Source organism: Brassica rapa, chromosome A01 (genome assembly GCF_000309985.2).
Source record: "Brassica rapa cultivar Chiifu-401-42 chromosome A01, CAAS_Brap_v3.01, whole genome shotgun sequence".
In the NCBI taxonomy this organism is placed as follows: domain Eukaryota; kingdom Viridiplantae; phylum Streptophyta; class Magnoliopsida; order Brassicales; family Brassicaceae; genus Brassica; species Brassica rapa.
In genome coordinates, this window is record NC_024795.2 from 19,308,596 (window position 1) to 19,331,224 (window position 22,629).

Consider the following 22,629-nt stretch of genomic DNA (forward strand, 5'->3'; position numbering starts at 1 on the left):
CTAAACCCTAAGTCTAGATTAGTTAACCCTAAGAGTATAAGTGTTTTTTATCCTTCATTAAAAGTGAGGATAAAAATGATTAGTCTAAATATGAAAAGTGATACTATGAATGTGCTATTTGTGACAATTTCTCTATTATAAACTACTAAATAAATTATTTAAGAGAAATTAGATCTTATAAAACGATATTAAAATTTAGTAAATGACCATAACAAGTCATATGCTATGATATTCTAATATTTCTATAAATTTTTAAAAATCATGTTTGGTTAAGCAAAATGGGTTTTCAAGTTTATACTATATTATAAATCCATTTAGTGTGGTTTAATTTCCTTTTCAATGAGATTTGGATATATAGATTAAAGAGAATTTGATGTGAACTGATTTCATGATCAAAACTCTAAAAGTTCCTTATATTTTCTATATTATCGTTTTGTTTTCCTTAAACAACCGATCCGTTATAGCATACTGTAAATAATTTATCTATTTTAGTGAAATGGTAAAGGTTATTTTCATTTATGATTAATAAGATATATGGTTTTCACAATCTAGGATACGTTCAAAATATTTTTTTTTAAATATAAAAGTATATTCGCTGGTAAAGATTTTCAGTTTTCGTAATGCTGTTAATACATAATTGATTTCTAAAGAATTGAAGCATAAAGGTATGTTTTACAGAAAATTGTCAATTAATTCGAATTTCTAAATAAACTACCAAAATTATTTAAGAGAAATTTGATCATAAAACCATAACAATATTAAAATTTAGTAAACGACTATAACAATTCACATGCTATGATTTTCTAATATTTCTATAAATTTTGAAAAACCATGCTTGATTAAGCAAAATGGGTTTTCAATTTTATACTATATTATAAATTCATATAGTGTGGTTTAATTCCTTTCAAATGAGATTTGGATATATAGATTAAAGAGAATTTGATGTGAGTTGATTTTAGATTTTCACTAGGTCCGTGTCCGCATTACGCACGGATTATGTGTATTATTCTTTCTCCGTAAATTATGTTTAAAGTAAAATAATATTACAACAAAAATAACCATAAGATGTTTAACAAAGAAAATAGGTTTGGTATAGTTTTTAGTTGTCTTTTTCCTTTGGTTTAGTTGATTAATTTCTATCCAATAAAACTGAAATGTTCAACATTGTCTTCATATAAGTTGGTTTATTTTATTCTTCATTCGCAAGCTTTTGATAATGCCAGTTATGGTGTTAGGATAAAATGTTATAGTTGGTTGTTGAATCGAGCAATAATTTTTGTGAAATTATATAGGAAGATGATTAGAGCTTTGTTTTTACCTTTTATATTTTTGGATTAATTCTTATTATCAAGGCGATCTAACATTTATGATCATTCATGTTATGTAATGTCTAAAATGATTCATATGATCATTCATGTTATGTAATCTATTCATCCCACTTTGCTTTAATTTTAGGTTTTTATACTGCATTTGAGTTCTTGTATTTCTAAGATATATATAAGCATCAAACAAATGAGATTTTTTCCGCACTACGTGAAGCTTGTATATTTCAAATTAATTATATTTCAATTTTAGAAGATTTACTTACAGTGTTTTATGATCTTTTGTTTAAAAAACAAAAATTGTGCAAAACCATTGTTATAGTGGCAGCTTCTGACTTGCTTCTTCAAGTTTCTCTGCCTTTTCACAAAGGCAAGTTCTGATGAAACTTTTTCAAGGATAACATTCTCTCCAACATATAAAAAGATCTCACAAGGTGGTTACTCTTGTTTACAGGAGAAACTCAATCTTAAATTTGGAACAAGAAAACAATTCTATAGATAATGGTTAAAGAGCCAGACGAATACAATGAATCGATGGAGTGTAGTCATTATCTGTAACCTCAGCAAAAATATGTTATTGTCTTAACAGTATAAGTGACCTTTTAATCGGATGAAACAACATAAAAGCAAACATTTCAAAGTTATTTGACCTGAGGACCAATAGACAAAAATCTGTATGCACTTTTTCTAGTCTATTAATGCAACTAAAAGTATATAGGGATATCTCACTACTTCTGAGAAAACTTTCAAAAGCTTTGAAACTTCATAGAATTGCATTTGGACTTTGTACATCTGCTCTAGCTTGCTGCTGCAGAATGTGTTCAGAACTGGAGTCCATGTTTCACCCCGTCTCAATGCCCCTTCTATGTTGCAGGAAATGAGTTACGTCATTGAGGCAAGTGAGCATTCCCATCCAACCTGATTCACTGATGAAGTCAATTGAACCTCCTAGATCAACATTATTAGCAGTGTTGACATTTAAGCTCATTTCCTGCAAAGAACAACTCAAACACAAACGATCAATACAACTTTTTCTATGGATTTTGAGACCAAGAACCTTACATCTTGATCATCTTTCCAAATCATCATTGCTCGGTATGCTTCTGAAGCTATCCTCCTTGGAAACTGTTTGATCTTTATTTGCCTCTGACAAATCTGGTAAAGAATCTGTTAAGAGAATTGAAGCCATAAAACTATAGGTGATTAATATAGAAACTATTTTATCTTAAATCATTGTCTCCTTGAATCTTCTAAATCGTAACCTGCACATACCAAAAAAACAAACTCTTTTTTTCTTACTCTCTATAAGGGGAAGAGAACAGATACTATTTAATACAACACCAAAGTTAGCAAACTTGAGAGGGAAGGACGTTGTTAATGGCTCTGCTTTTGTAAGAATATAGCCCTTGAATGATTCCTCAAGTGATCACTCGTGTATCCAATCCCTAGTATTGAGGTTCGGAGACAATGGCAGTGGGATAAAACAGTACTTAGGCACCCTGTAGAACCATAGGGCTTGCTGCCTCGGGAAACCATTGATCTCAACATATACCTGAATAAAACATTGCACCAATACTTCTGTTATGATGTAATTAATCATGTTACCAAGTAGCATATGATAAAATAAGAAAAATGTTTCACTTTTAGTCAAAACTACCTTGAAGCTGGGGTATCCGGGATTGAAATAAACTTCTCTTGACAACCGGAAGTTAAGAAAAAGTGTCAGCAAAAGAAGGTCGAACTCTTTCCAACTCCAAACTTGACTCACATGGTCCATCAGGATTATGGGACTTCCTATAAGTCCCACGTCAGTTCCAACAGTGTCAATAATAGCATTTGAGTTGTAATGTGCATTATTTACCTCCTCAAGGAAGCTAACCGTTACCACTACACTCAGCTCCTTTGCTAACTTTTGCATCCTGTGTTAGTAACCCATATCCAACCATTAAAGCACTATAACAGATACATTTTGATGAAAGTAAAAAAAAGCACAACTTAAATATCAAAGGAGCACCATCGATAAAAAAATGTCACCTTTCAATGGTAGGATGGCCCTTGTAAAGTCCTCTCTTCGTGCTTGAGAGAAATAATATCCCTCAAAAAGTTATTGCATTGTTAACTCACTGAAAATAAATAGAGATATACGTGAGTTCATATGGTTCATGGCTCTACCAGGCTAATTATTGTGTAATACTTCAAATAGTCAGGAGAGGAAAACATAGATCACTACAAAACAGCACTCTACTTGTTTCCATATAGAGTTTCATTTCAAGACTTGAGTCAAGTGATCACAATCTGAACTAAATCTGAGAAGAAAACATTTAAGAGCAAGAATTACTTGAATGATATTTGCTCCTTTTTCGTGTACTTCTCTGTCCAGCTTGGAGAAAAGAGACCTTTCAGTGCAGCAACGTTAGGGTAGATATCCTCGGAGCAAGCGAACTGAAGAGAGTAAACAACCACTTCTCGCCTTCTTCTTTCTAGGACTTGAATCTTACAGGACGATAATTACTGGTTTACAAAGTTGATTTCGCATGATATGAGTAACTGGAACTGAATCTTAAAGAAGAAACTATTCGTTTTATACCTGTTCATCAATGAGATGAAGCTCAAGGCCAATTAGACTGCCCCTTTCGTGCTTCTTAGATATGAATTAACCGGAGTCACAACTCCGCCTCTCCCAAGCCATGAGCGACGTTGTTGAAGAACTGAGCGATTAAGGCTTTGTGAGTGGATTTCGTCATCTTCGTAGCCATAGCCTGATTAGGTTATTGATTATATTTTTGGTAAGAGTGAGAGGCATTGGAAAGAGATGGATATATAAGCTATGAAGCTGAGGGAATCACAAAGGTTGCATGCTTCTCGGGTTGTTGAAGTTATGAATGGAGCATTAAGAGCCGTACAGCCGTTGAAGTTGAGAATCGTAGGAGACGATGACGGCTGATATTCTCCGGTGAGAATAAAGAAAACGAAGCAAAAAAGTTAGGATCTCGGTGGTGATAAGTCAAGTAGATATTTTGGGCAACTAAAGCCAGAAACTTTCCAATGGGCTGTCGATCTTGTTAGTTTAAGGTCCAACAGCTTAACATCTACAATGACATGGCAAAATGATTGGCCATGAATAATTCATCCAACGTGGCATCTTTTAAAAGCTTCAAAAATAGCTTCTTTTATATAGTAGGACTAGAGATTTTTTTCCGCGCTTCGCGCGGATTGTGTCTTATAAATTTATTTTATTTATAATATTATTTGTCGGTTTTTTTATTTTACATTAACTTCTTATTTTTCCAATATTAGTTTTTCTTAATTTAAATTTATATGTTTATAATTTTTTCATTTCTCTTGTTGTAGATGGAGAATTATATTTTTTATTGATGGTTTTTTGTATATGACATAAACTTTTTGAAATTTTAAAATAATATTATATATAGTACGATTAACACATTAAAGAAGAGAAATATATTCAGGCACATTTTACACAGGTTTTATATGCATAATTTTAAACATTATATATGTATATATTATAAGTTTGAAACATGTAAATGCTTTCTAAAGCTAAATACTTGTTCTGAGTTTACATAACTTATCGAAAGTTTTATCTCTATTTAAATTCAAATCACAGAAAAAAATATCAAAAAGTCAGTATAGATGGGTTTTTTGGGCTTTTAAATCAATACTGGAAAATTACATGAATTAGATAACAATAGTTTTATAAACAACTGAATAAAATTTGACCGAGCCAAAGATTTTCACATAATATGTTCTTTCTTCTTTAAATTGCGAAGAGCCTATAGACACAAGAAAAAAATCATAATTTTTGTTTTCACTTATATAACATTTTTTCTCCTTTACACACGGAGTTTATTACACTGCTATAAGCAATGGAGAACTCTATTCATATAAGATTCACATCTATGCATTTTGACAAATAAGAATTTTAGCCATCTTTAGTTTCGGAATGGCCCAACTTCAGTCATATACACTATATTTTCTCTATGATTCAAATCTTACAATTTTAATATATGTGCAGATTTCTATGTGAAAAAGTATGTACGTCAACTATCATTCAACCTATTACTTTTTCCAAAGTAAACACTATAATCTTCGTTTGGTTAGCTCCACAAACTAATTTCTTTGGATCAGTTTACTAAAAAATATGGATACTAATGTCAGAAAAGAATATAAACACTATCAACAACAAATATTGGCACAAGACTATTTGGTTCAAAGAACATATTCCACGTAATGCGTTTATATCATGGCTGGCTTTGCGGAGAAGACTGCCAACCAAGGATCGCTTGAGGCGTTGGGGGTTAAATGTCTCAGGAACGTGCGTTCTTTGTAATCTGGAAATAGAGACTCACCATCATCTCTTCTTTGAGTGCTCTTTCTCTCGCTTGATATGGGAGCCTTTTGCTGATGAAGTTTGGATTTCTCCTCCGGCTGATCTACACTCTGTTGCAACCTGGATCAATCAACCTCGCGTCAACGCAGATGCGCATGCTACTCCAGTCATCAAGCTCTACTTTCAGTCAGCCATCTACCTGTTGTGGAAAGAGCGTAATGCTCGTGTGTTCACAGCTGTCTCCTCACCTTCATCAGTCATCCTTGCCTCTCTCGACCGTATGATGTGTGACCGTCTCTTCTCTTACCCGGCACATTCTTCTTTCTCCTCTTCTCTACTTCTTTTTATCTTTCTTGTATAAGACTTCCTTAAGGCTTTTTTTACCTTGAGTTGTTGTTGGTTGTTTTTGTTTCCTTGTTGTAATAAGTTGTTTAAAAACAACAGTGTAACCTTTCAGAAAATGATAATTTTAACATCTTACCAAAAAAAAAACAAATATTGACTTATTTATGTGAATATATATTTTATTTTAAATCTTTATAGTAGAAGAAGAAAGCACCATAATTTGTACAACAAATTTTCTTAGATTCACCTCATCATATGCACCATTTTACCATTTTAATTACATAATTTTACATGAGCGTCTTCACCGTTCCTGGTTATTTTCTCTTTATTTATAACTACAATATTAAGTTATAAACTATATATATTATAAATTAATAATTTATTTACCCTTAAAGTCTAACGATTAAAAATAGAACATAATTCAATATAGATATATGATTCTATTAATAAATTAGCAGTTACAAATTTGAAATTTTTAGAAATATCAAAAGTCGTATGTTAGTTAATTATCTTTTAAGAGACATATATTTATAATTTTTTTTGGATAAGAATATTTTGGCTGAGGTGGATAGTCCCAAAAGCCTTGAATTTAGTCCCTTTTATATAGTAGGATGATCAAAACTCTAAAAACTTTTTTTATATTTTCTATATTTTCGTTTTGTTTCCCTTAAACAACTGATTAGTTACAGCATATTGTAAATAATTTATATTATTCTATTTTAGTGAAATAGTTTAGTATGTTACAAAAAAAAATTTCTTCCTCTTCTTTTTCTTCACCAATTTTTCATAATTTCATATACTCTTTGTTCTTCTTCACACTTCTCTCTTTCTCTTTCTTTTGTTCTTTTTTCATGTCTTTGTTCTTTCTCGCTCGGCCCCTCACCTCTCTCTCCCCTTATTCTCTTCCTTCTCCTCTCATTGACCATTTTACTCCTTTTCATCCTCATCTAGCTTTTCTTTTTCCTTCTCTGCTTCTTTTTCATATCTACGAAACCGTCCCATTTAAAAAGAAAAACACACGACAACGATAGCTAACTTTTTGGACAAGCTTTCCTTTCACACAAATGTTTTGGACAGTGGCTAACAATAATTCCAATCACGGTGGAAGGACTCAAATATGGTCTTAAAAGTGACTTTGCTCATATACTTACACTATGTCACACACTTAGATATTTTGTAGCCAAATATAACACAAAAGACAATCTTTTATTGAATTTCTTCAATCCATATATTCAAGATCTTAGTGAACCCGGAGCTGATTTTCTACCGCTCCCACTATTTCCTCTAACCTTAGGCGACCTAGGAGACGGTGGCCAGTGGCCAGAGGAAACCGCCATGTCCTTATGATGCATGAGACTCTCTAGAACCTCCACAACGGCAAGCATCTTAGGCCGGTCCTTAGGGTTAGGGCTCACACACTGTAAGGCGAGAAGAGCCGTATCCTTAGCCGCCTTGACAGAGTATTGACCAGCGAGCCTCTGGTCCATAACGCATCGGAGACGACGGCTGCTGGTTAAATAAGGCTTTGCCCAATCGATGATGTTCTGCTGGTTTTTCGGCCGTGACTTTTCGGTGGCTCTTCTCCCCGTTAGGAGCTCGAGTAACACGACTCCGTAACTATACACGTCACTCTTTGTCGTTAAATGCCCTGAAAGTTTTATTCCCATGCATTAGAGAATTAAAGAAACAAAATTTACTATTTGATAATCATATTAAATTAAATGCCTACATGTCCAGATTAATTTATAATTGATTAACATTTATGTGTATTGCTTATTTCTTCGTTTTTCAAACCTCTAAATAACTATAAGAATTTTAATTAATAAGTATGCTTAAATTTAATTGCTGAAAAACAATTTGGCCAAACAAATTCTGTTGGAAAAGACAAGAAATTTGTGTATTTCACACCTGTTGAAACATATTCAGGAGCAGCATAACCATACGTGCCCATGACTCGAGTTGTGACATGAGATTTGGATCCTTCTGGTCCCATTGTTGCCAAACCAAAATCTGACAGTTTCGCAGTAAAATCCTGGAATTTTAACAACTCACATCAAATATATAAACCTTTTGTTAAAATATGTTGATAATATTATCAATAATATTTCTTTTCGTTTGACAATATGTTGTTGAAAAGAATTATTAAATAACAACTAAAAGGGTACCGAATCGAGTAGTATATTGGAAGTCTTAAAATCACGGTAGATTATTGGACTCTCTAAATCATGCAAAAAGGCCAAACCCTTAGCAGCCGCGACAGCTATTTTCAGCCTCGTCGCCCACGGCAGCGATATCGAAATCCCTGGTTGTTTATATAACAAAAAGATATGCCGGTTACAATAAGAGCCATGGAAGATATACCTACGAAATAATTAATTATTCTCTTCTTACGTTTGAAGAGGTGGTTTTCCAAGCTACCACGTGACATGAACTCGTAGATGAGGACTCGTTCTTCCTCCTCGCAGCAGTAACCGATAAGTTTGACTAGATTCGGGTGCTTTAGTTGTCCAAGGAGTATGACCTCAGACTGCAAATGAAAATAAAACATATGATATAAATCAAGTCATTATATTCATAGAGAATAAATTTGGAAAATACGTGTATATATGTATCATGCATGTATAGAGTATATCAAAGTTCTCTCACCAACTATTATATTCTGCTAACCAAAAAAGATTCTTACGTTTTACGTGACACCAAAAAATAGAAAACGACAAAGCTCATATATATGCGTACTTAATCCATAATATAAACAAACATATTTTTCCCATGTAGTTTCATACCCCCTACAGTACTAAAAGATAAGGACGTGAGTCCAAGCATATCTTTGACTTTGAAATACAAAATAAATAAATATGAGGAGTGGTTCGTTTCTTCAGAATTATATTCTAACGTAGCCTGTCGTTCCAACCAAATATGTGTCATATGGAAATAATTAAACACTAATAAGAGAACAGTGACAAAGTGAAAAGAACTCAGTAATTATTCAGGCATGCTATTACTAGTAAACGTTCTTACAAGCCATTCACGATGTCCTTGAAGTCCTTCAATGTCCAGTAGCTTGACAGCAACAGGCTGAGCTTTGAGGCTTTGTCTGAAATTCTCATCGATGTAACCTTTATAAACTTTACCGAACCCACCTTCTCCGAGAAGATAGTTCCGAGAGAAGCACTGCGTGATCATTTTAAGTTCACACATCTGAAAATCCACTAAATCGGCTCCAAGAGCCTCTGCAAGATCTTCGTTAATCCTAGCCGAAGAAGAACGGCTTAGATCGGCGAAGGAGAGTCGCCGGAAAGAAGGAAGTGGTCCGAGATGGTTCTTGGAGTCTGATTTGGATGGTCGGCAACGGCTTAAATTTCCCAAGACGGTTTGATCACCGACGGAGCAACAGTTTGAGGCAAAGGGTTTCCATAGCGGTGAGGATTTGGTAGATGTTGTTGGTGAGGAGTCTCTCATTGAGAAAGATAGTTTGCCTAAATGTTTTGTGCTTTAGATTTTTAAGGAGTCAAAAGAATGATAGGTGGGTTGGGTCTTATTTATACATGTGAGATAGGGACTATGCGTATAAGACATGACTATATGAGAGGATTACGGCTTATAACAAACAAGTGTAAAAAATAGTTTAGTAGAAACCATTTGTTGAAACTATTAAAGTGTAAAAAATAACTTAATTTGTCGAAACGATTAAATTAAGAGGTCCAATCATCTTCGAAATACATTGCTTACGTACGTATAAAGAAGGAAAATGTAAATTTGATAATAGGTTTACTAATTATCGTGTAGACTCCAACTCAATGTTATATTATTAGAAAATGTGAAATAGCGGGTTTTTAGTTCTCAAATAAGGATAAGACTGAATAAAAGTATAGGATAGGGGTGTGTTCTTTCTTTAACTGCCCTAACCACTCAACTCAAACTTGGGGTTTTTCGTCATGATGTCTTCTCTTTTGACTCATAGTTTGAGATATGTGTGTGTCATTTCTCTATTTTTTAATTTGGGTATTTCGTGCCAATGGAAAGATCCATACCAATTTTCAAGGAGAATTGCAGTTAACCGATGGATGTTTTTTAACGAGGCCTAAAATATAGCTTCATATCTGCGTGGTTAAAAGTTCTTCGATTATGAAACCAGGCTTATATCTCGGATTGCAAATTTATTCTTCTCTTCAAGAACTTTTCATTGTTTCATTCTAATCACCGGCTCCTGCTGTTCTCAAATCGGAGTCGGGTTAGTTTCTCTTTGTTTTGGTTTTGGAATATCCTCAGTTTCATATCATTACACTAGTAAAAAAAACTCAAATAGCAACGAAGTTGCTACGGTACAATCGTAGCTAGAAATAGAAAAGCTACGGATTTGCTACGTTTTAGCTACGAAAACATAAACGTAGCAAATCGTAACAAAATCGTAGCTAATTTGCTACGAATGTGCTACGTAAAAAAATCGTAGCTAGTGGTTGATACGATTTTGCTACGAAAAGTAACGTAGCAATTTACTACGTTTCATTAACGTGTCATTTCGTGTGTAACCTAGCTACGAATTGTTTCGATTCTATCGTAGGTTTAGTTTTAATTTATTTTAAAAAAGAAAACGTAGCTACGGTTACCAAAATCGTAGCAAATTCGTAGCAACCCACCGAAAGAAACGTCCCATCATCCATCGTGCGCAAGTGTCCGGAGAAAAATACAAAACGTAATAAGCCACGAGCAATTTTCGTAGCAAAGATCGTGGTTTTTTTCTGAATGCAACGTCCCCTCGGTCCGACAATGTGCAGGCAAAATAATTCAAGATATTTTGAGCAAGCTACGAAAAATGTTCGTAGCATTTTTCGTAGCATTTTTCGTAGCATTTCGTGGCAGATTTCGTAGCAAGGTGTTTTATATAAAAACAACCAAGCACTCCACTCTCATAACAACGAGTGAGATATCAAACATAAAACGCTTTCTTTCAAATGTGTTGGTGTTGAAATCGTGAGTACAATGTCTGATTATTTTTATTCGAGAGAGTGGATGGATCAACACTTTGATCCGATCAATAATTGTGTTTCTCGTGAGTTTAAGGAAGGTGTTGATGTTTTTATCGCATTTGCTTCCAATCAAACTTCTTTTATTGAGGGGAAAACCATGTTATGTCCTTGTGCAAGATGTCAAAACCGAAAACAACGGGACTCGAGAACCGTATCTCGCCATCTTTACCGAGTCGGGTTCAAAAGTAATTATTATTTATGGTCAAGCCATGGAGAAAATTACTATGACGTTGGCGAATCATCCACGGGAGGTCAATTTATGGGAGAAGGCACACTGCATACGGAAGAAGAACCATACCAGGAAAACTATCCGAATGTTATGGAAGGAGTATTGGAGGATGTGATGGAAGCACCCAATGAAGAGCAATATGGAGATGGCGTGTTTCAAGCCTTCGAAGCCGCTAATGAACCATTATACGAAGGATGTGTAGAAGGTATTTCTCAGTTATACTTGGCATCACGTTTAATGAAAGTAAAAACCGATCATAATTTACCGGAGTCGTGTTTGGATGAGATATCACAAACGTTTAGAGATGTTCTGCCACAACCAAACAAAGCTCCTGAATCATATTATGAGATGAAGAAGTTGACAAAGGCGCTTGGTCTTCCTGTTCTGAAGATTGATGTTTGTGAAGATAACTGCATGTTATTTTGGAAGGAAGATAAAGATTTGGTGGTGTGTCGATTTTGCGGAAAAGATAGATATCACCAGAACCATGGAAAGGGGAAAAAGCGGCCCAAACAAAGAATGTTTTACATGCCTATTACGGAAAGGTTGAAGCGATTGTACCAACTTGAAGAAACTGCAGCACAAATGCGATGGCACGCAGAACATGAGTCGCCCGAAGGAGAAATGCATCACCCTTCTGATGGAGCAGCTTGGAAGCATTTTAACAAGGTATATCCTGATTTCACTGAAGAAAGTCGGAATATATATCTAGGCTTAGCAACAGATGGATTTAACCCAGTTGGTATGAGTGGTGAAGCACACTCGGTCTGGCCAGTAATTGTTACTCCGTATAACTTACCTCCTGGGATGTGTATGAAAAGAGAATATTTCTTTTTATCCGTCCTAGTTCCCGGGCCAAGACATCCAAAGAAGAGCATTGATATATATCTGCAGCCGCTAATTGAAGAATTGCAAAGTTTATGGAGTCACGGGGCAGAAACATACGATATCTCGAGAAAGGAAACATTCACGATGCGAGCCGCATTAATGTGGACAATTAATGACTTTCCTGCTTATGGCATGATGTCAGGTTGGATGACTCATGGTCGTTTAGCTTGTCCATATTGTCTCGATGATACAAAGTCATTTTGGTTGAAACACGGAAGGAAGCATAGCTGGTTTGATTGTCATCGAATGTTTCTACCTAAAGAGCATCCTTACAGGAGAAATGTCCAAGCGTTTCGAAGGGGGAAGACAATAAGTGATGATCCTCCACCATGGTTGACGGGAGAAGAAATTCGCTATGAAAGAATCAACAACATCGTTGGGCTGAAGAAAACGGTTGAATGTGGAGGTAACGGACACGAGAAACCTGGAAGTAACATAGAAGGCTACGGAAAAGATCACAATTGGGTGAAGAAGAGTATCTTTTGGGAATTACCGTATTGGGAAAACCTTCTTCTTCGCCACAACGTTGACTTCATGCACGTTGAGAAGAATTTCTTTGATAATCTTATCAACACGGTGCTTAATGTTCCTGGGAAGACTAAAGATAATGCAAAGTCGAGGATGGATCTACCTGATTTGTGCAGAAGGCAAGAGTTACATATCAAAGATGATGGAAAGATGCCGGTCCCGATATTTCGGTTGTCAAAGGAAGAAAAAAAAGAATTCTTGCGATGGTTGAAGGAAGATATAAAATTTCCAGATGGGTATGCTTCAAAGTTTAGTAGATGTATAGATGAGACGAATTCGAAGCTTTCAGGCCTAAAAAGTCATGATTGCCATGTCATCATGCAACGACTTCTCCCATTTGCGTTTAAGGAGTTACTTCCAAAAAATGTCCACATCGCAATTTCAGGTTAGTTTTTTTTTTTAAATATTATAAGTTTTACTATTATTGCCTGCACTAACTCAAAATATTTTGTGTAGAAATCGCACTCTTCTTTCGGGATATCTCTGCAAAAGTACTAAAAGAAGAAGATGTCGCCATTTTAAAAGAAAACATTGCGGTGAAGCTTTGTAATTTGGAAAAGATTTTCCCACCTTCGTTTTTTGATGTTATGGAGCATCTCGTTATGCATTTGCCAGATGAAGCTGCTCTAGGTGGTCCAGTGCAATATAGATGGATGTATCCTTTCGAGAGATACATGTACCATCTGAAGAAAAATGTTAGAAATAAGGCACATATTGCAGGTTCCATTATTTCCCAATGTCTTACCGAGGAGATTTCTAGAGCTTCTGCACATCACTTTGGAAATCCAGAAGTGCCTGCTACCGTTTTGCAACCTGGAGATATTCGCTTTACATATCATGATCCAGATGTGCCAAATATGTTTTACCATGAAGGTCGAGTTAGTGGAAAAATGGAGCAGAGGCATCTAACCGATGATGACTATAATGTGTTACAAACGTTTTTGATGCTCAATTGTCCTGCATTTGAGCCCTACGAAAGGTATTTTCACTATTTTTTATATGTTACATTACAATGTTTTTATAAAATCATATTATAACCACTACGTAACAGGATGTTTGAGGAGTTTATGATGGACAACAACCCAAATATATGTGGTGATGATCTACAAATAGCGAAAGACAACCACTATGCGGAATGGGTGAAAAACTATGTAAGTACGTTTTGATATAATTTGATTTTGTTATGTGAATTTATCATTAACATAATTTTAATTAATAGGTTAACGAAGCGAGTAAGATATATCAGTTTCCATTGTGGATGTTGGATTTCGTACAAGGCCCGAAACAAAATTATAAAGCCTGGCCGATATATTTTTCGCGAGGATACTGCTTCCACACACATAGCCATGGCCAAGATAAAAGAACCCAACATTATGGTGTCCAAGTCCGGGGTACGACAGACACTGACTATTACGGCTTGATTGAGGAGATAATGATGGTTGAGTATTCTGGTTCTGTTGGGCTTAAAGCCATGGTTTTTAAATGTAAGTGGTTTGATACAATTGTGGGTCGGGGGATTCGAAAACATAAATCGGGAATCGTTGATGTGTCTCCGCGCTGGCAGTACGAGAAATACGATCCATTTATCCTATCTGGTAATTGTGATCAAGTTTGTTTCATTCCTTATCCGCGGGTTCGAGGCACATCAGCAAACGATTGGTGGGCATGTACGAAAGTTGTGCCTAGAGGGGTTCGAGAAACTTCTGAAGATGCTCTTACTGCGCTACAAGATGATACACACGACCAAGTTGTTGCACCAAGTGAAATGTTACGATTTGAAACTTATGTTGTGGAAGATGATTCAGATTATGATTCTACGCCGGTTGTTCCGCCCAATGACGAATATGTTTCTGAAGATGAGATAGAACCGGCATGTACCGATTCTGATTCAGGGTCTGATTCAAGTTCTTAGTGTTTTATGATATATGATTGTATAATATCATTAAGTTCTTAATGTTTTGTAAGATATATGAATGTATAATATAATTAAGTTCTTAAAGATTTGTAAAATATATGAATGTATAATATAAGTTTTTAGTGTTTTGTAAGATATATGAATGTGCAATATAAACCCTATTTAATCTTAATATTTTTTTCGGAAAACACTAAACTCTATCTATAAACTCTAATTTTTCTAATCAAAATCTAAACTTTATCTAAACCTTTTATATAAAACCTAATTATTTTCTAATCAAAATCTAAACCCTATTTATAAACCTAATTAAACCTATATTTTTTTAATCAAAACGTAAACCTTACCTATAAACCCTATCTAAACCCTAATTAACCCCTAAATTTCTAAACCTTCGATTCCCTCCAAATCCCTCTAAATTTCTAAACCCAAAATTAATTCCCTCTAAAATTCTAAACCCAAATTCAATTCCCTCTAAAAATTTAAGCCCAAACCCATTTTCTATACTTAGACAAAATTTCCCTAATTTTCTAAAGACAAACCTTTCTTCTCTCTCTCCCGTGTCTCGACTCTTCGAGCTCTCATCTCTATCGATCTCTCAAATCCCTCGATCTCATCTCTCTCTTGATCTCTCTAATCCCTCGATCTCTCTTACAGCTCTCTCGTTCTCTCTCAATCTCTCGTCTTCCATGCCTAATTCCTCCGCAAACGCATCCAACGACCGTCGTCGTTCTCGCCCTCCAGGCTTGAATCTTGAAGGTAAGGTCTCGATTTCTCTGTTTATTGATTAGGGTTTCGGTTTAGGATTCTCTTTCGGTTTTGATTAGGGTTTTGATTTGGGTTTCAAATTAGGGTTTAGGTTTGGGATTCGCTTTCATTTTGGGTTGCGGTTTCAGTTAGAGTTTGTATTGCAATTTCGGGTTTCAAATTAGGGTTTCGATTTAGGTTTCAAATAAGGGTTTCGATTTGGGATTCGCTTTCAAATAAGGGTTTCGTTTTGGGGTTTCGATTTAGGTTTCAAATAAGGGTTTCGTTTTGGGGTTTGGTGTTGCTGTTGGTTTCGAGTAGGGTTTTGATTTAGTGTTTTCTTTTCGGTTACAAGTTAGGCTTTTCAGTTTTTCAATCTTAACGCTTCTTCTGTTTCTCTTTCTGCAGATGTAAGAAACGTGAGACCCCAAATGAGAGCCGCTTCAATGCCTCCTGGTAGGACTCCTGCTTCTTCTCAACCAACAAGACCTCCTGGAGTGGTCGGCTCTTCAACTTCATCTGCGGCTCCTCCTCCTCCTCCTCCTCCAACCTATGCGACGAGAACAGAAGAGGCGCTGCTACGTGCTCCAACCCGAATTAATCAGCCACACCTCCATCCTGATAAGATCAATGGAGCATTGTGGTAAGTGAATTCATGTACCATGTGTTATGTATGTACCGTGAGAATAGAAAAACCAAATAAAATTTTGAAACCTTAGCTCTATCTATAAACTCTAATTTTCCTATGTAATAAATAAAGTTTTGAAACCTTAACTCTATCTATAAACTCTAATTTTCCTATTTGGTTAGCTTAACAGAAAGGGAATATATGTACTTTCGGTTAAGGTTTTTGTATTGTCTTTGCAGGATCGGAGTTGATCCTGAAGTCCATGAGTTTATAAGAGCAACATGGCAGGGAAACTTCTGGGGGCCGTGGCAAAGCTGGTTAAAGGTTCCAGTGGAGAAGAGAACAAGTTGGTGGCACTCTTTCATTGTAAGTGATCGTGAACTTCAATTCCCAATTCTCATTTTCATTATTAATTACTCAATTCTCATTTTCATTATTAATTACTCAATGTCTTTGCTATTCTAACTACTTCTCTTCTTTTGTAGCAACAATACTACTGGGAAGACCAATTTCATGATGAAATCTACTACAAATGGAAGCTTCAGACTCAAGTGACTATCTGCGGACGCATCAGCCAGAAAAGACAAAAGAACAAGCAGCCAAGTTACATCAGCGCTACTGACTGGGAAACGATCCTTGCGAATTGGTCCACAGCTGAAGCAAAAGCCAAGAGCCAATCAGCAGCTGAATCTCGTTGTGCTGCTCCTCCAGGGCTGAAGATGCACGTCCATGGTGCAGGACCACGCACCTTCGCAAATATTGCGTATAACATGGTCAGCTTACCATCTCTCATTCCCATTTCTATTTAATTCCTTCCTTTAACTGCTAATTATCTAACTTTCTCTTCTTCCCTTTGTTGTAGGTTGTTGAGGAAGGTCTGGAGGGACCAGTTTCATATCCCGACCTTGTGAGGAAGACTCACTGCCGCAAAGATGGGACCTTCCTTGACGAACGAGCAGAGGCACTGGTTCTGGAGGTTGAGCAAGCGGTTGAAGAGATGCTACAAGATGGATCTCCTCTTGGAGATAGCCAAACTGACTCAACGGCTGCCACAAGCACTTCAAAGCGCCTTCTCCTAAACGAAGAATACATCAAGGTAATAATCTCTTCTGCTCATTGTCTTAGTATTTTTCTCTGTATAATCAAAGCGCCTTCTGCCGTATATTTATGACTGATTGTTCTTGTGTCTGTATATTGAAAGCTAATTGTCTTGTGTTTGTAATTTTCAGCGTGGACAGACACGCAGGGGCACCATCTATGGTCTTGGCAATCTTCAGTACAAGAACAAGTGTCCTTCTGAGTCTGTCCCTGCTTCACTCAAGCGAGGCATAAACATGGAGATGCGGGTTTCTGGCCTGGAGACTCTCACACAGGAAATCAAGTCTGATGTTAATGCTTTGAAGAATGACTTCAATGAAGGCACAGCTCAAACTCAGTCAACTCTCAACATGATTCTGCAACTTCTTCAGCCTCAAGCTTCTGCTGCGCAAGCAAATCAGTCTCAGCATCACTCTCCCTCTCATTCTGCAGCTCCAACTCACGGTCAAGCTCAACCTGAAGGTCACGGTCAAGCTCCAACTCCACCTCACGATCAGCCTCAAGCTCCAGGTGATGCACAACCTCAACATCTCATCACCACTACCAATTTGGCTTTAGATAGGTGGTGTAATGAACTTGGATTGTAGGTGTAGATGTGGCAGTTTATGTATTATGGTTTCTTGTTTTGAACCTTTTGAATGTTTGAATGTTTTGTGGATCTTTTGAACTCTGTTAAGCTAATGTAATATATTCCCTTTCTGTTCTTGCTTCTTCTTTATATTGTTCAGAACCAAAACCAAATAGGAAAATCGGACCAAAAGGAAACAAATGAAAACTTTGTTTCCATTTTATTTCGTTGCAATATGCGACGATGCTACGAATATTAACGTAGCAAAACGTAGCAAGATGCTACGAATAATAACGTAGCAAAACGTAGCAAGATGCTACAAATAATAACGTAGCAAAACGTAGCAATTTGCCACGTTTCTTTTTGTAGCAAAACGTAGCAAGATGCTACGAATAAAAACGTAGCAAAACGTAGCAAGATGCTACGAATAATAACGTAGCAAAACGTAGCAACTTGCCACGTTTCTTTTCGTAGCAAGGTCGTATCAATTTGCTACGATTTTGCTACGATACAAAAATGGCTACGATCGTATAGCTACGAAAATAGAAACGTGGCTTTTCGTAGCAAAATCTCCATATAGCTACGAAAATTCCCCTATAGCCACGATTATATGTCGTTGCTATTTCAGTTTTTTTTACTAGTGTTAGTACACAATTACTCTTTAATTTCTTTATTTTAAGATCCAGTTTTCATTAAAAAATTATTTGGTGATGTTAGAGAGGGAAGTAAATTAATTTATTAACTCATAACCCAAAACAACAATCAAATTGTTAATGACATATAACCCAAAACTTTTTGTTGATAAATTGATTTTAATAAAAATATTGATAATCACAAGTATACCATAATTGCAATTATGTTATTAATATATTTTCATATATATAAATTTAGCATACTTTTTTTAATAGTCAGAACTTCTAAAATTTTCGATACCAATCACTTTTATAAATATTTAAAGTGATGACCACAATTTTTAAACTACCCAATATATTTTTGAACTTTAATTGAAAAAAAAATAGATTGCAATAAATAGGTAGTACATTTTGGAAATGAATTTTAATATATATGTATAACAGTCATAGTTTTTAAAGCTTTTATGTCAATCAAGTTTTCAAATTTTTCTAAAGTAACTGTTACGGCTTTTAAAGACAGAATCTCTACTAACAAGACCCTTTATGTGTTAAGAATCAAAGTTTGGCTATCGACCTAATTAATCCAAAATATAAAGAAATCCAAAATTAAATTATGATTGTGGCCATGGTTTTATAAATTTTGCAAGGAAGTTCCTGAACAGATGATTTTCCTTTTCAATCTATTTACTTCTTGATTTTTTTTTGTTTTTCTTTTCATTCTTTCGAAAATCAAAAGAGCAGTTAGATTGAGATAATGGATGATGTCTGCAAAATTGGATAATGTGAGCTAAATAAATTTCGTTGCAAATAATAAAGAAAAAACTTATTTTATCATTGACATCACGATTCGTCCTGCTCCACCTTTTCAAAACTACTGGGCATTCCATTCCATCTTATATATTAAAATGAATCGGGTTTTGGATAAAGTGATCTAACACTTTTTAAACACAAACCTTAGTTTTATTTATAACTAGTGGTGTGTCCGCGCTACGCGCGGATTATCTATATTTTTTAAATATTTTTTTATATTCCTTTAGTAAATTTTTTTTATTTTTTATAAAGTATTATTTTGAGTTGATATGTTGTGTCAGTATTAAGTTTTTTTAATTAAAACTACTTATATATAAAAACAGAGGGAGTATGATAGAAGCTAGGTATAAGTTATTAGAACTGTTTATTCTTGGGAGACAATAGAATTAGTAAACGCTTTAAAGGAAAAAAAAATACAATTATGATTTTTTTTTTAACTTACAACCCCTTTTTTATATTAGCCCTGTTCTTTTGATAGACGCTGCGTCTAGCGTCAACGTCTCCAATTAACCCTGCAATTTTGTTGCTTTAAAAGCATGATGGCAAAGAACCACTGAATCCGGTGTTAGTTAAACGAGACGCGGCGTCAGATTTCCGATGATATTTGATCGCTTGAAATTCTAGCGTCAATTAAACGAGACTGCGGCGAATCCTTTTGCTGTTACGGCGACATTTCTTTCTCGTCATCTCTGTCCGCGTTTCTTTCACCGCTTGAATATTTGGTGACGCTGACGCAAGATACTGCGTTTATCAAAAGAACATGACTATTGTAAAGATATCTGAAATCATAGATGTGTTTCCCTCCATACTGTACAGCTTATGTTTCTACGAACCCATTCATTAATGAAGTGAAAATAAAAATTATGACCGAAAGTAAGAGAGCATAGGTTGTTTTCATAGTTGTAATTTACGAAGGATATAGTGCATGTATCGTTTTCTTGTTCTGTTATCGGAGGCCTAATAGTTTTCTCAAATTGGTGATGATAAGGTTGACATCTAGTCTTGCAGTTGTGTTGGGATTATTGTATGTGATGGTAAGAGTAAATTCAAAATCAGCAGTTATATTATTGTTGCTGGATGTCAGTTCATTCATGAAATATTGGCTATTCTCATGAATAAGGAAGGTGGAGTCGGGATGATGAATCTCACGGTACGTTAAAGTGTATATTCTTCATGTATTTTTTATTTGTTTTATACTTTCTTTATTTCCTCTTTATGTAGTTTTTATTGTGTTTTATTTTTAAAGATATCGGTAATATATATTTTTGATTTAGAGGTTATCTTAGTTCATTGAAAACTGAAAGTGGCTAGATTTAAATATTTGATTGGAATCAATAAATTTGTAGTTGCGCTTTATATCACAATTTTTGTGATTATTTGAAAAAAATCTACTCTTCGCACAATGTTTTCTTAATTTTATAACAACTATTTTATAATTTTAGTTTTAATTATGTATTAACTTGTGTTGTGATTTTCAAGAAATTTCTTATTTATTTTTCTAAATTTGAGTTTCATAACCATTAAAATGGAAAAACAAATCCATGAGATACATCATCTAATAAATGGATTCCTTTAATTGTTTGTATTTATGAAATATTTTAGTTTTTCTTAAAAATTATTTATTTTTAAATTATATTATGTACTTTTACTAACTTTTATTATTTTTAGTGGGCGGGATTTATATTTGTATCTAAACTGTATTCCCTTGGTTGTTTATTCATGTTGCATTGTATGATAGAAGTGGCGATGGCTTTACCGTTGACGTAATTGTACAATACTTTAGATGTTTTTTTAAATGACTTTTTTTGTTGTTTGTGTTACTTTGTATGTTTAGTTTTTTTTGTTATATATTAAATATTTGTTGTGTAATCGACGATATTTGGAAGATTGTGATGGCTCTTTGGTTGTGTTGTATCTTGGAGATATAATTGTGAGCTATCAATTTAATATAATATGTGTTTTTCCTTCGTGTGATCTAGTTTTGATTTGTTAAATTTTTATAAATTAAATTCTCTCATTTCTTTGATGAAAAATAATGTAACAACTGTTCTTTAAATCATAAAAAAAACATTTTTGTTTGTTTATATTGGTATAAGGTGTTGCATATGTTTTCAAATGGTATACCGACATGTTATTTTTATCTTTGTATTTTTAAATTTATCATATAACAATTAATTTATCATATAATTTATCTTTGAAATTTTGATCTATGTTTTCAATATTATCCTAGTTGTTTATGGTTCCAATAGTTATTAGTATTGCTAAAAAATATAAGATGAACGTTTATAAAAAGATATATGCGATGGAATATGTACTAAAGCACAAAAAAATCATGAAATGCCCAATAAATCACAGTTTTACAAACAAGCTTCATGAAGAGAAATAAACGAAGCTCCCTTCCTGCTCGCCACGTGTCACGAAAAGGAACATGGTACGCTGAGGTGGACGCAGGAGGAGCCTTTCTGCTCAACTTTATTAATATAGATATGTATTAACATGAAATGCCCATTGGAATTTTTAAAACGGCTAGTAAATCTTCTTAACCATCAGCATTTGATCAAAAAAAAAAACATCAGCATTAGTATCTTTTACCAGAAATGATAATAATATAAATTACAATAACAATTCTAGTTTAAACTATAAAATTTTAAAGATGGAATGACTTTAGATTTATTTACACAATTTTCTTGTAAATAGTTGTCTTGTAACTTCATTCCTTTTTCGTTTATTTTTCTATTTTTATCATCTCTTTCTTCATCCACTTAATTCAAGAGGTTTTGGAATGACTGGGTTTTTTAAGATTATCAATACAATTTTCTTTCGTTCAGAATAAATTCGTTTAAAAGAAAATATAATTTTTCTTAACTGATACTCCAACCGGATTAACGGAATGCAAACAAGCAATATTTTTTCTTTCGTTCAGAATAAATTCGTTTAATAGAAAATTAATTTTTCTTAACTGATACTCCAACCAGATTAACGGAATGCAAACAAGCAATACTTTTTTTGGAATTATATAGAGGTATCCTGACCCCACAGAAGTGATCCAGACTAGTCGTGTGTTGCCACGTGTCGGTCCTCTGTCCCTGGCGATACCGAAATGTTGACCGGGATTCGAACCTAGATGACGGTACTCACAGCTGTAAACCATTTACCACTAGAACTAGAAACCCAGCTTAGCTGGTCGTAAAAATTAGAGACAACCCCTAATAATTTGAAAGATTAAACTTAGGTTACACCCAAAAAAAAAAGAGAAGACATATTTTTGAAGTTTAAATAGTAAAATCCTGTCTGATAGAACTGAGAAAGTGGAATGTGATTGTTATATTTCACTTTATCTTTTGTTCATTTTAGTAAAAACAAAGTCACGACTTGCCAATCAGCAAACACTTAACTTTTTTTTTTTGAAACTAACAAACACTTAACTTACTCAACTTAATTTACCCTCAACTATCAAAAGTTACATCGAGCCACTCCACTACTCTACAATCTTGTAATTTTCACCACCAACTTCATAAAATACGATGGTAAACCCCATCAAACTGATAGT

At 34.5% G+C, this 22,629-nt stretch overlaps 3 protein-coding genes and 1 long non-coding RNA gene across 9 annotated transcripts; 2 read left to right on the forward strand and 2 right to left on the reverse strand.

Annotated features, from left to right (window-relative positions):
• Positions 1-1,844: 1,844 nt before the first annotated feature.
• On the reverse strand, positions 1,845-4,362 carry LOC103830747. 3 transcript variants are annotated; one of them, XR_625792.3, is made up of 7 exons: positions 3,910-4,362; positions 3,661-3,833; positions 3,357-3,445; positions 3,184-3,241; positions 2,980-3,116; positions 2,385-2,900; positions 1,845-2,313 (listed from the first exon to the last, which is right to left on the reverse strand). It is a non-coding gene; the product is annotated as an uncharacterized LOC103830747 (long non-coding RNA). The 3 variants fall into 3 exon arrangements; XR_625793.3 differs by having other exon boundaries at positions 2,385-2,874; positions 3,661-3,815; positions 3,910-4,356; XR_625791.3 differs by having other exon boundaries at positions 2,385-2,874; positions 3,910-4,355.
• Positions 4,363-7,038: 2,676 nt separating this feature from the next.
• On the reverse strand, positions 7,039-9,694 carry LOC103830765 (probable serine/threonine-protein kinase PBL15). The gene is made up of 5 exons (XM_009106582.2): positions 9,031-9,694; positions 8,404-8,539; positions 8,178-8,314; positions 7,921-8,044; positions 7,039-7,660 (listed from the first exon to the last, which is right to left on the reverse strand). The coding sequence occupies exons 1-5, from the start codon at positions 9,469-9,471 to the stop codon at positions 7,245-7,247; spliced, it is 1,254 nt and encodes a 417-aa protein (XP_009104830.2). The 5' UTR covers positions 9,472-9,694; the 3' UTR covers positions 7,039-7,244.
• Positions 9,695-10,281: 587 nt separating this feature from the next.
• On the forward strand, positions 10,282-14,754 carry LOC108870615. 2 transcript variants are annotated; one of them, XM_033272674.1, is made up of 5 exons: positions 10,282-13,069; positions 13,141-13,663; positions 13,736-13,835; positions 13,904-14,597; positions 14,685-14,754. In XM_033272674.1, the coding sequence occupies exons 1-4, from the start codon at positions 10,993-10,995 to the stop codon at positions 14,594-14,596; spliced, it is 3,393 nt and encodes a 1,130-aa protein (XP_033128565.1). In that variant the 5' UTR covers positions 10,282-10,992; the 3' UTR covers position 14,597; positions 14,685-14,754. The 2 variants fall into 2 exon arrangements, with proteins under 2 accessions (XP_033128565.1, XP_033128562.1); XM_033272671.1 differs by having other exon boundaries at positions 10,285-13,069; positions 13,904-14,734.
• A 252-nt stretch (positions 14,755-15,006) lies between these two features.
• On the forward strand, positions 15,007-17,773 carry LOC103869222. Of its 3 annotated transcripts, none has more exons than XM_033272682.1 (6): positions 15,007-15,624; positions 15,706-15,986; positions 16,211-16,337; positions 16,457-16,744; positions 16,834-17,067; positions 17,201-17,773. In XM_033272682.1, exons 2-6 carry the CDS (start codon positions 15,775-15,777, stop codon positions 17,654-17,656), a joined length of 1,317 nt encoding a protein of 438 aa, XP_033128573.1. In that variant the 5' UTR covers positions 15,007-15,624; positions 15,706-15,774; the 3' UTR covers positions 17,657-17,773. The 3 variants fall into 3 exon arrangements, with proteins under 3 accessions (XP_033128573.1, XP_033128578.1, XP_033128569.1); XM_033272687.1 differs by having other exon boundaries at positions 15,007-15,360; positions 15,752-15,986; XM_033272678.1 differs by having other exon boundaries at positions 15,007-15,355; positions 15,752-15,986.
• The last annotated feature ends 4,856 nt before the right edge of the window (positions 17,774-22,629 follow it).

What these genes read in the sequence shown, in the direction of transcription:
- LOC108870615 (XM_033272674.1), top strand. Translation starts at nt 10,993, where the DNA reads ATGTCTGATTATTTTTATTCGAGAGAGTGGATGGATCAACACTTTGAT. An exon ending in TGTCCACATCGCAATTTCAG is followed by an intron (nt 13,070 to 13,140) that starts GTTAGTTTTTTT and finishes TATTTTGTGTAG; the next exon opens with AAATCGCACTCTTCTTTCGG. An exon ending in CGGAATGGGTGAAAAACTAT is followed by an intron (nt 13,836 to 13,903) that starts GTAAGTACGTTT and finishes TTTAATTAATAG; the next exon opens with GTTAACGAAGCGAGTAAGAT.
- LOC103830765 (XM_009106582.2), bottom strand. Translation starts at nt 9,471, where the DNA reads ATGAGAGACTCCTCACCAACAACATCTACCAAATCCTCACCGCTATGG. An exon ending in GGAAAACCACCTCTTCAAAC is followed by an intron (nt 8,315 to 8,403) that starts GTAAGAAGAGAA and finishes ATAAACAACCAG; the next exon opens with GGATTTCGATATCGCTGCCG. An exon ending in TCCTGAATATGTTTCAACAG is followed by an intron (nt 7,661 to 7,920) that starts GTGTGAAATACA and finishes TAAAACTTTCAG; the next exon opens with GGCATTTAACGACAAAGAGT.
- LOC103869222 (XM_033272678.1), top strand. Translation starts at nt 15,286, where the DNA reads ATGCCTAATTCCTCCGCAAACGCATCCAACGACCGTCGTCGTTCTCGC. An exon ending in AAGATCAATGGAGCATTGTG is followed by an intron (nt 15,987 to 16,210) that starts GTAAGTGAATTC and finishes TTGTCTTTGCAG; the next exon opens with GATCGGAGTTGATCCTGAAG. An exon ending in GTTGGTGGCACTCTTTCATT is followed by an intron (nt 16,338 to 16,456) that starts GTAAGTGATCGT and finishes CTTCTTTTGTAG; the next exon opens with CAACAATACTACTGGGAAGA.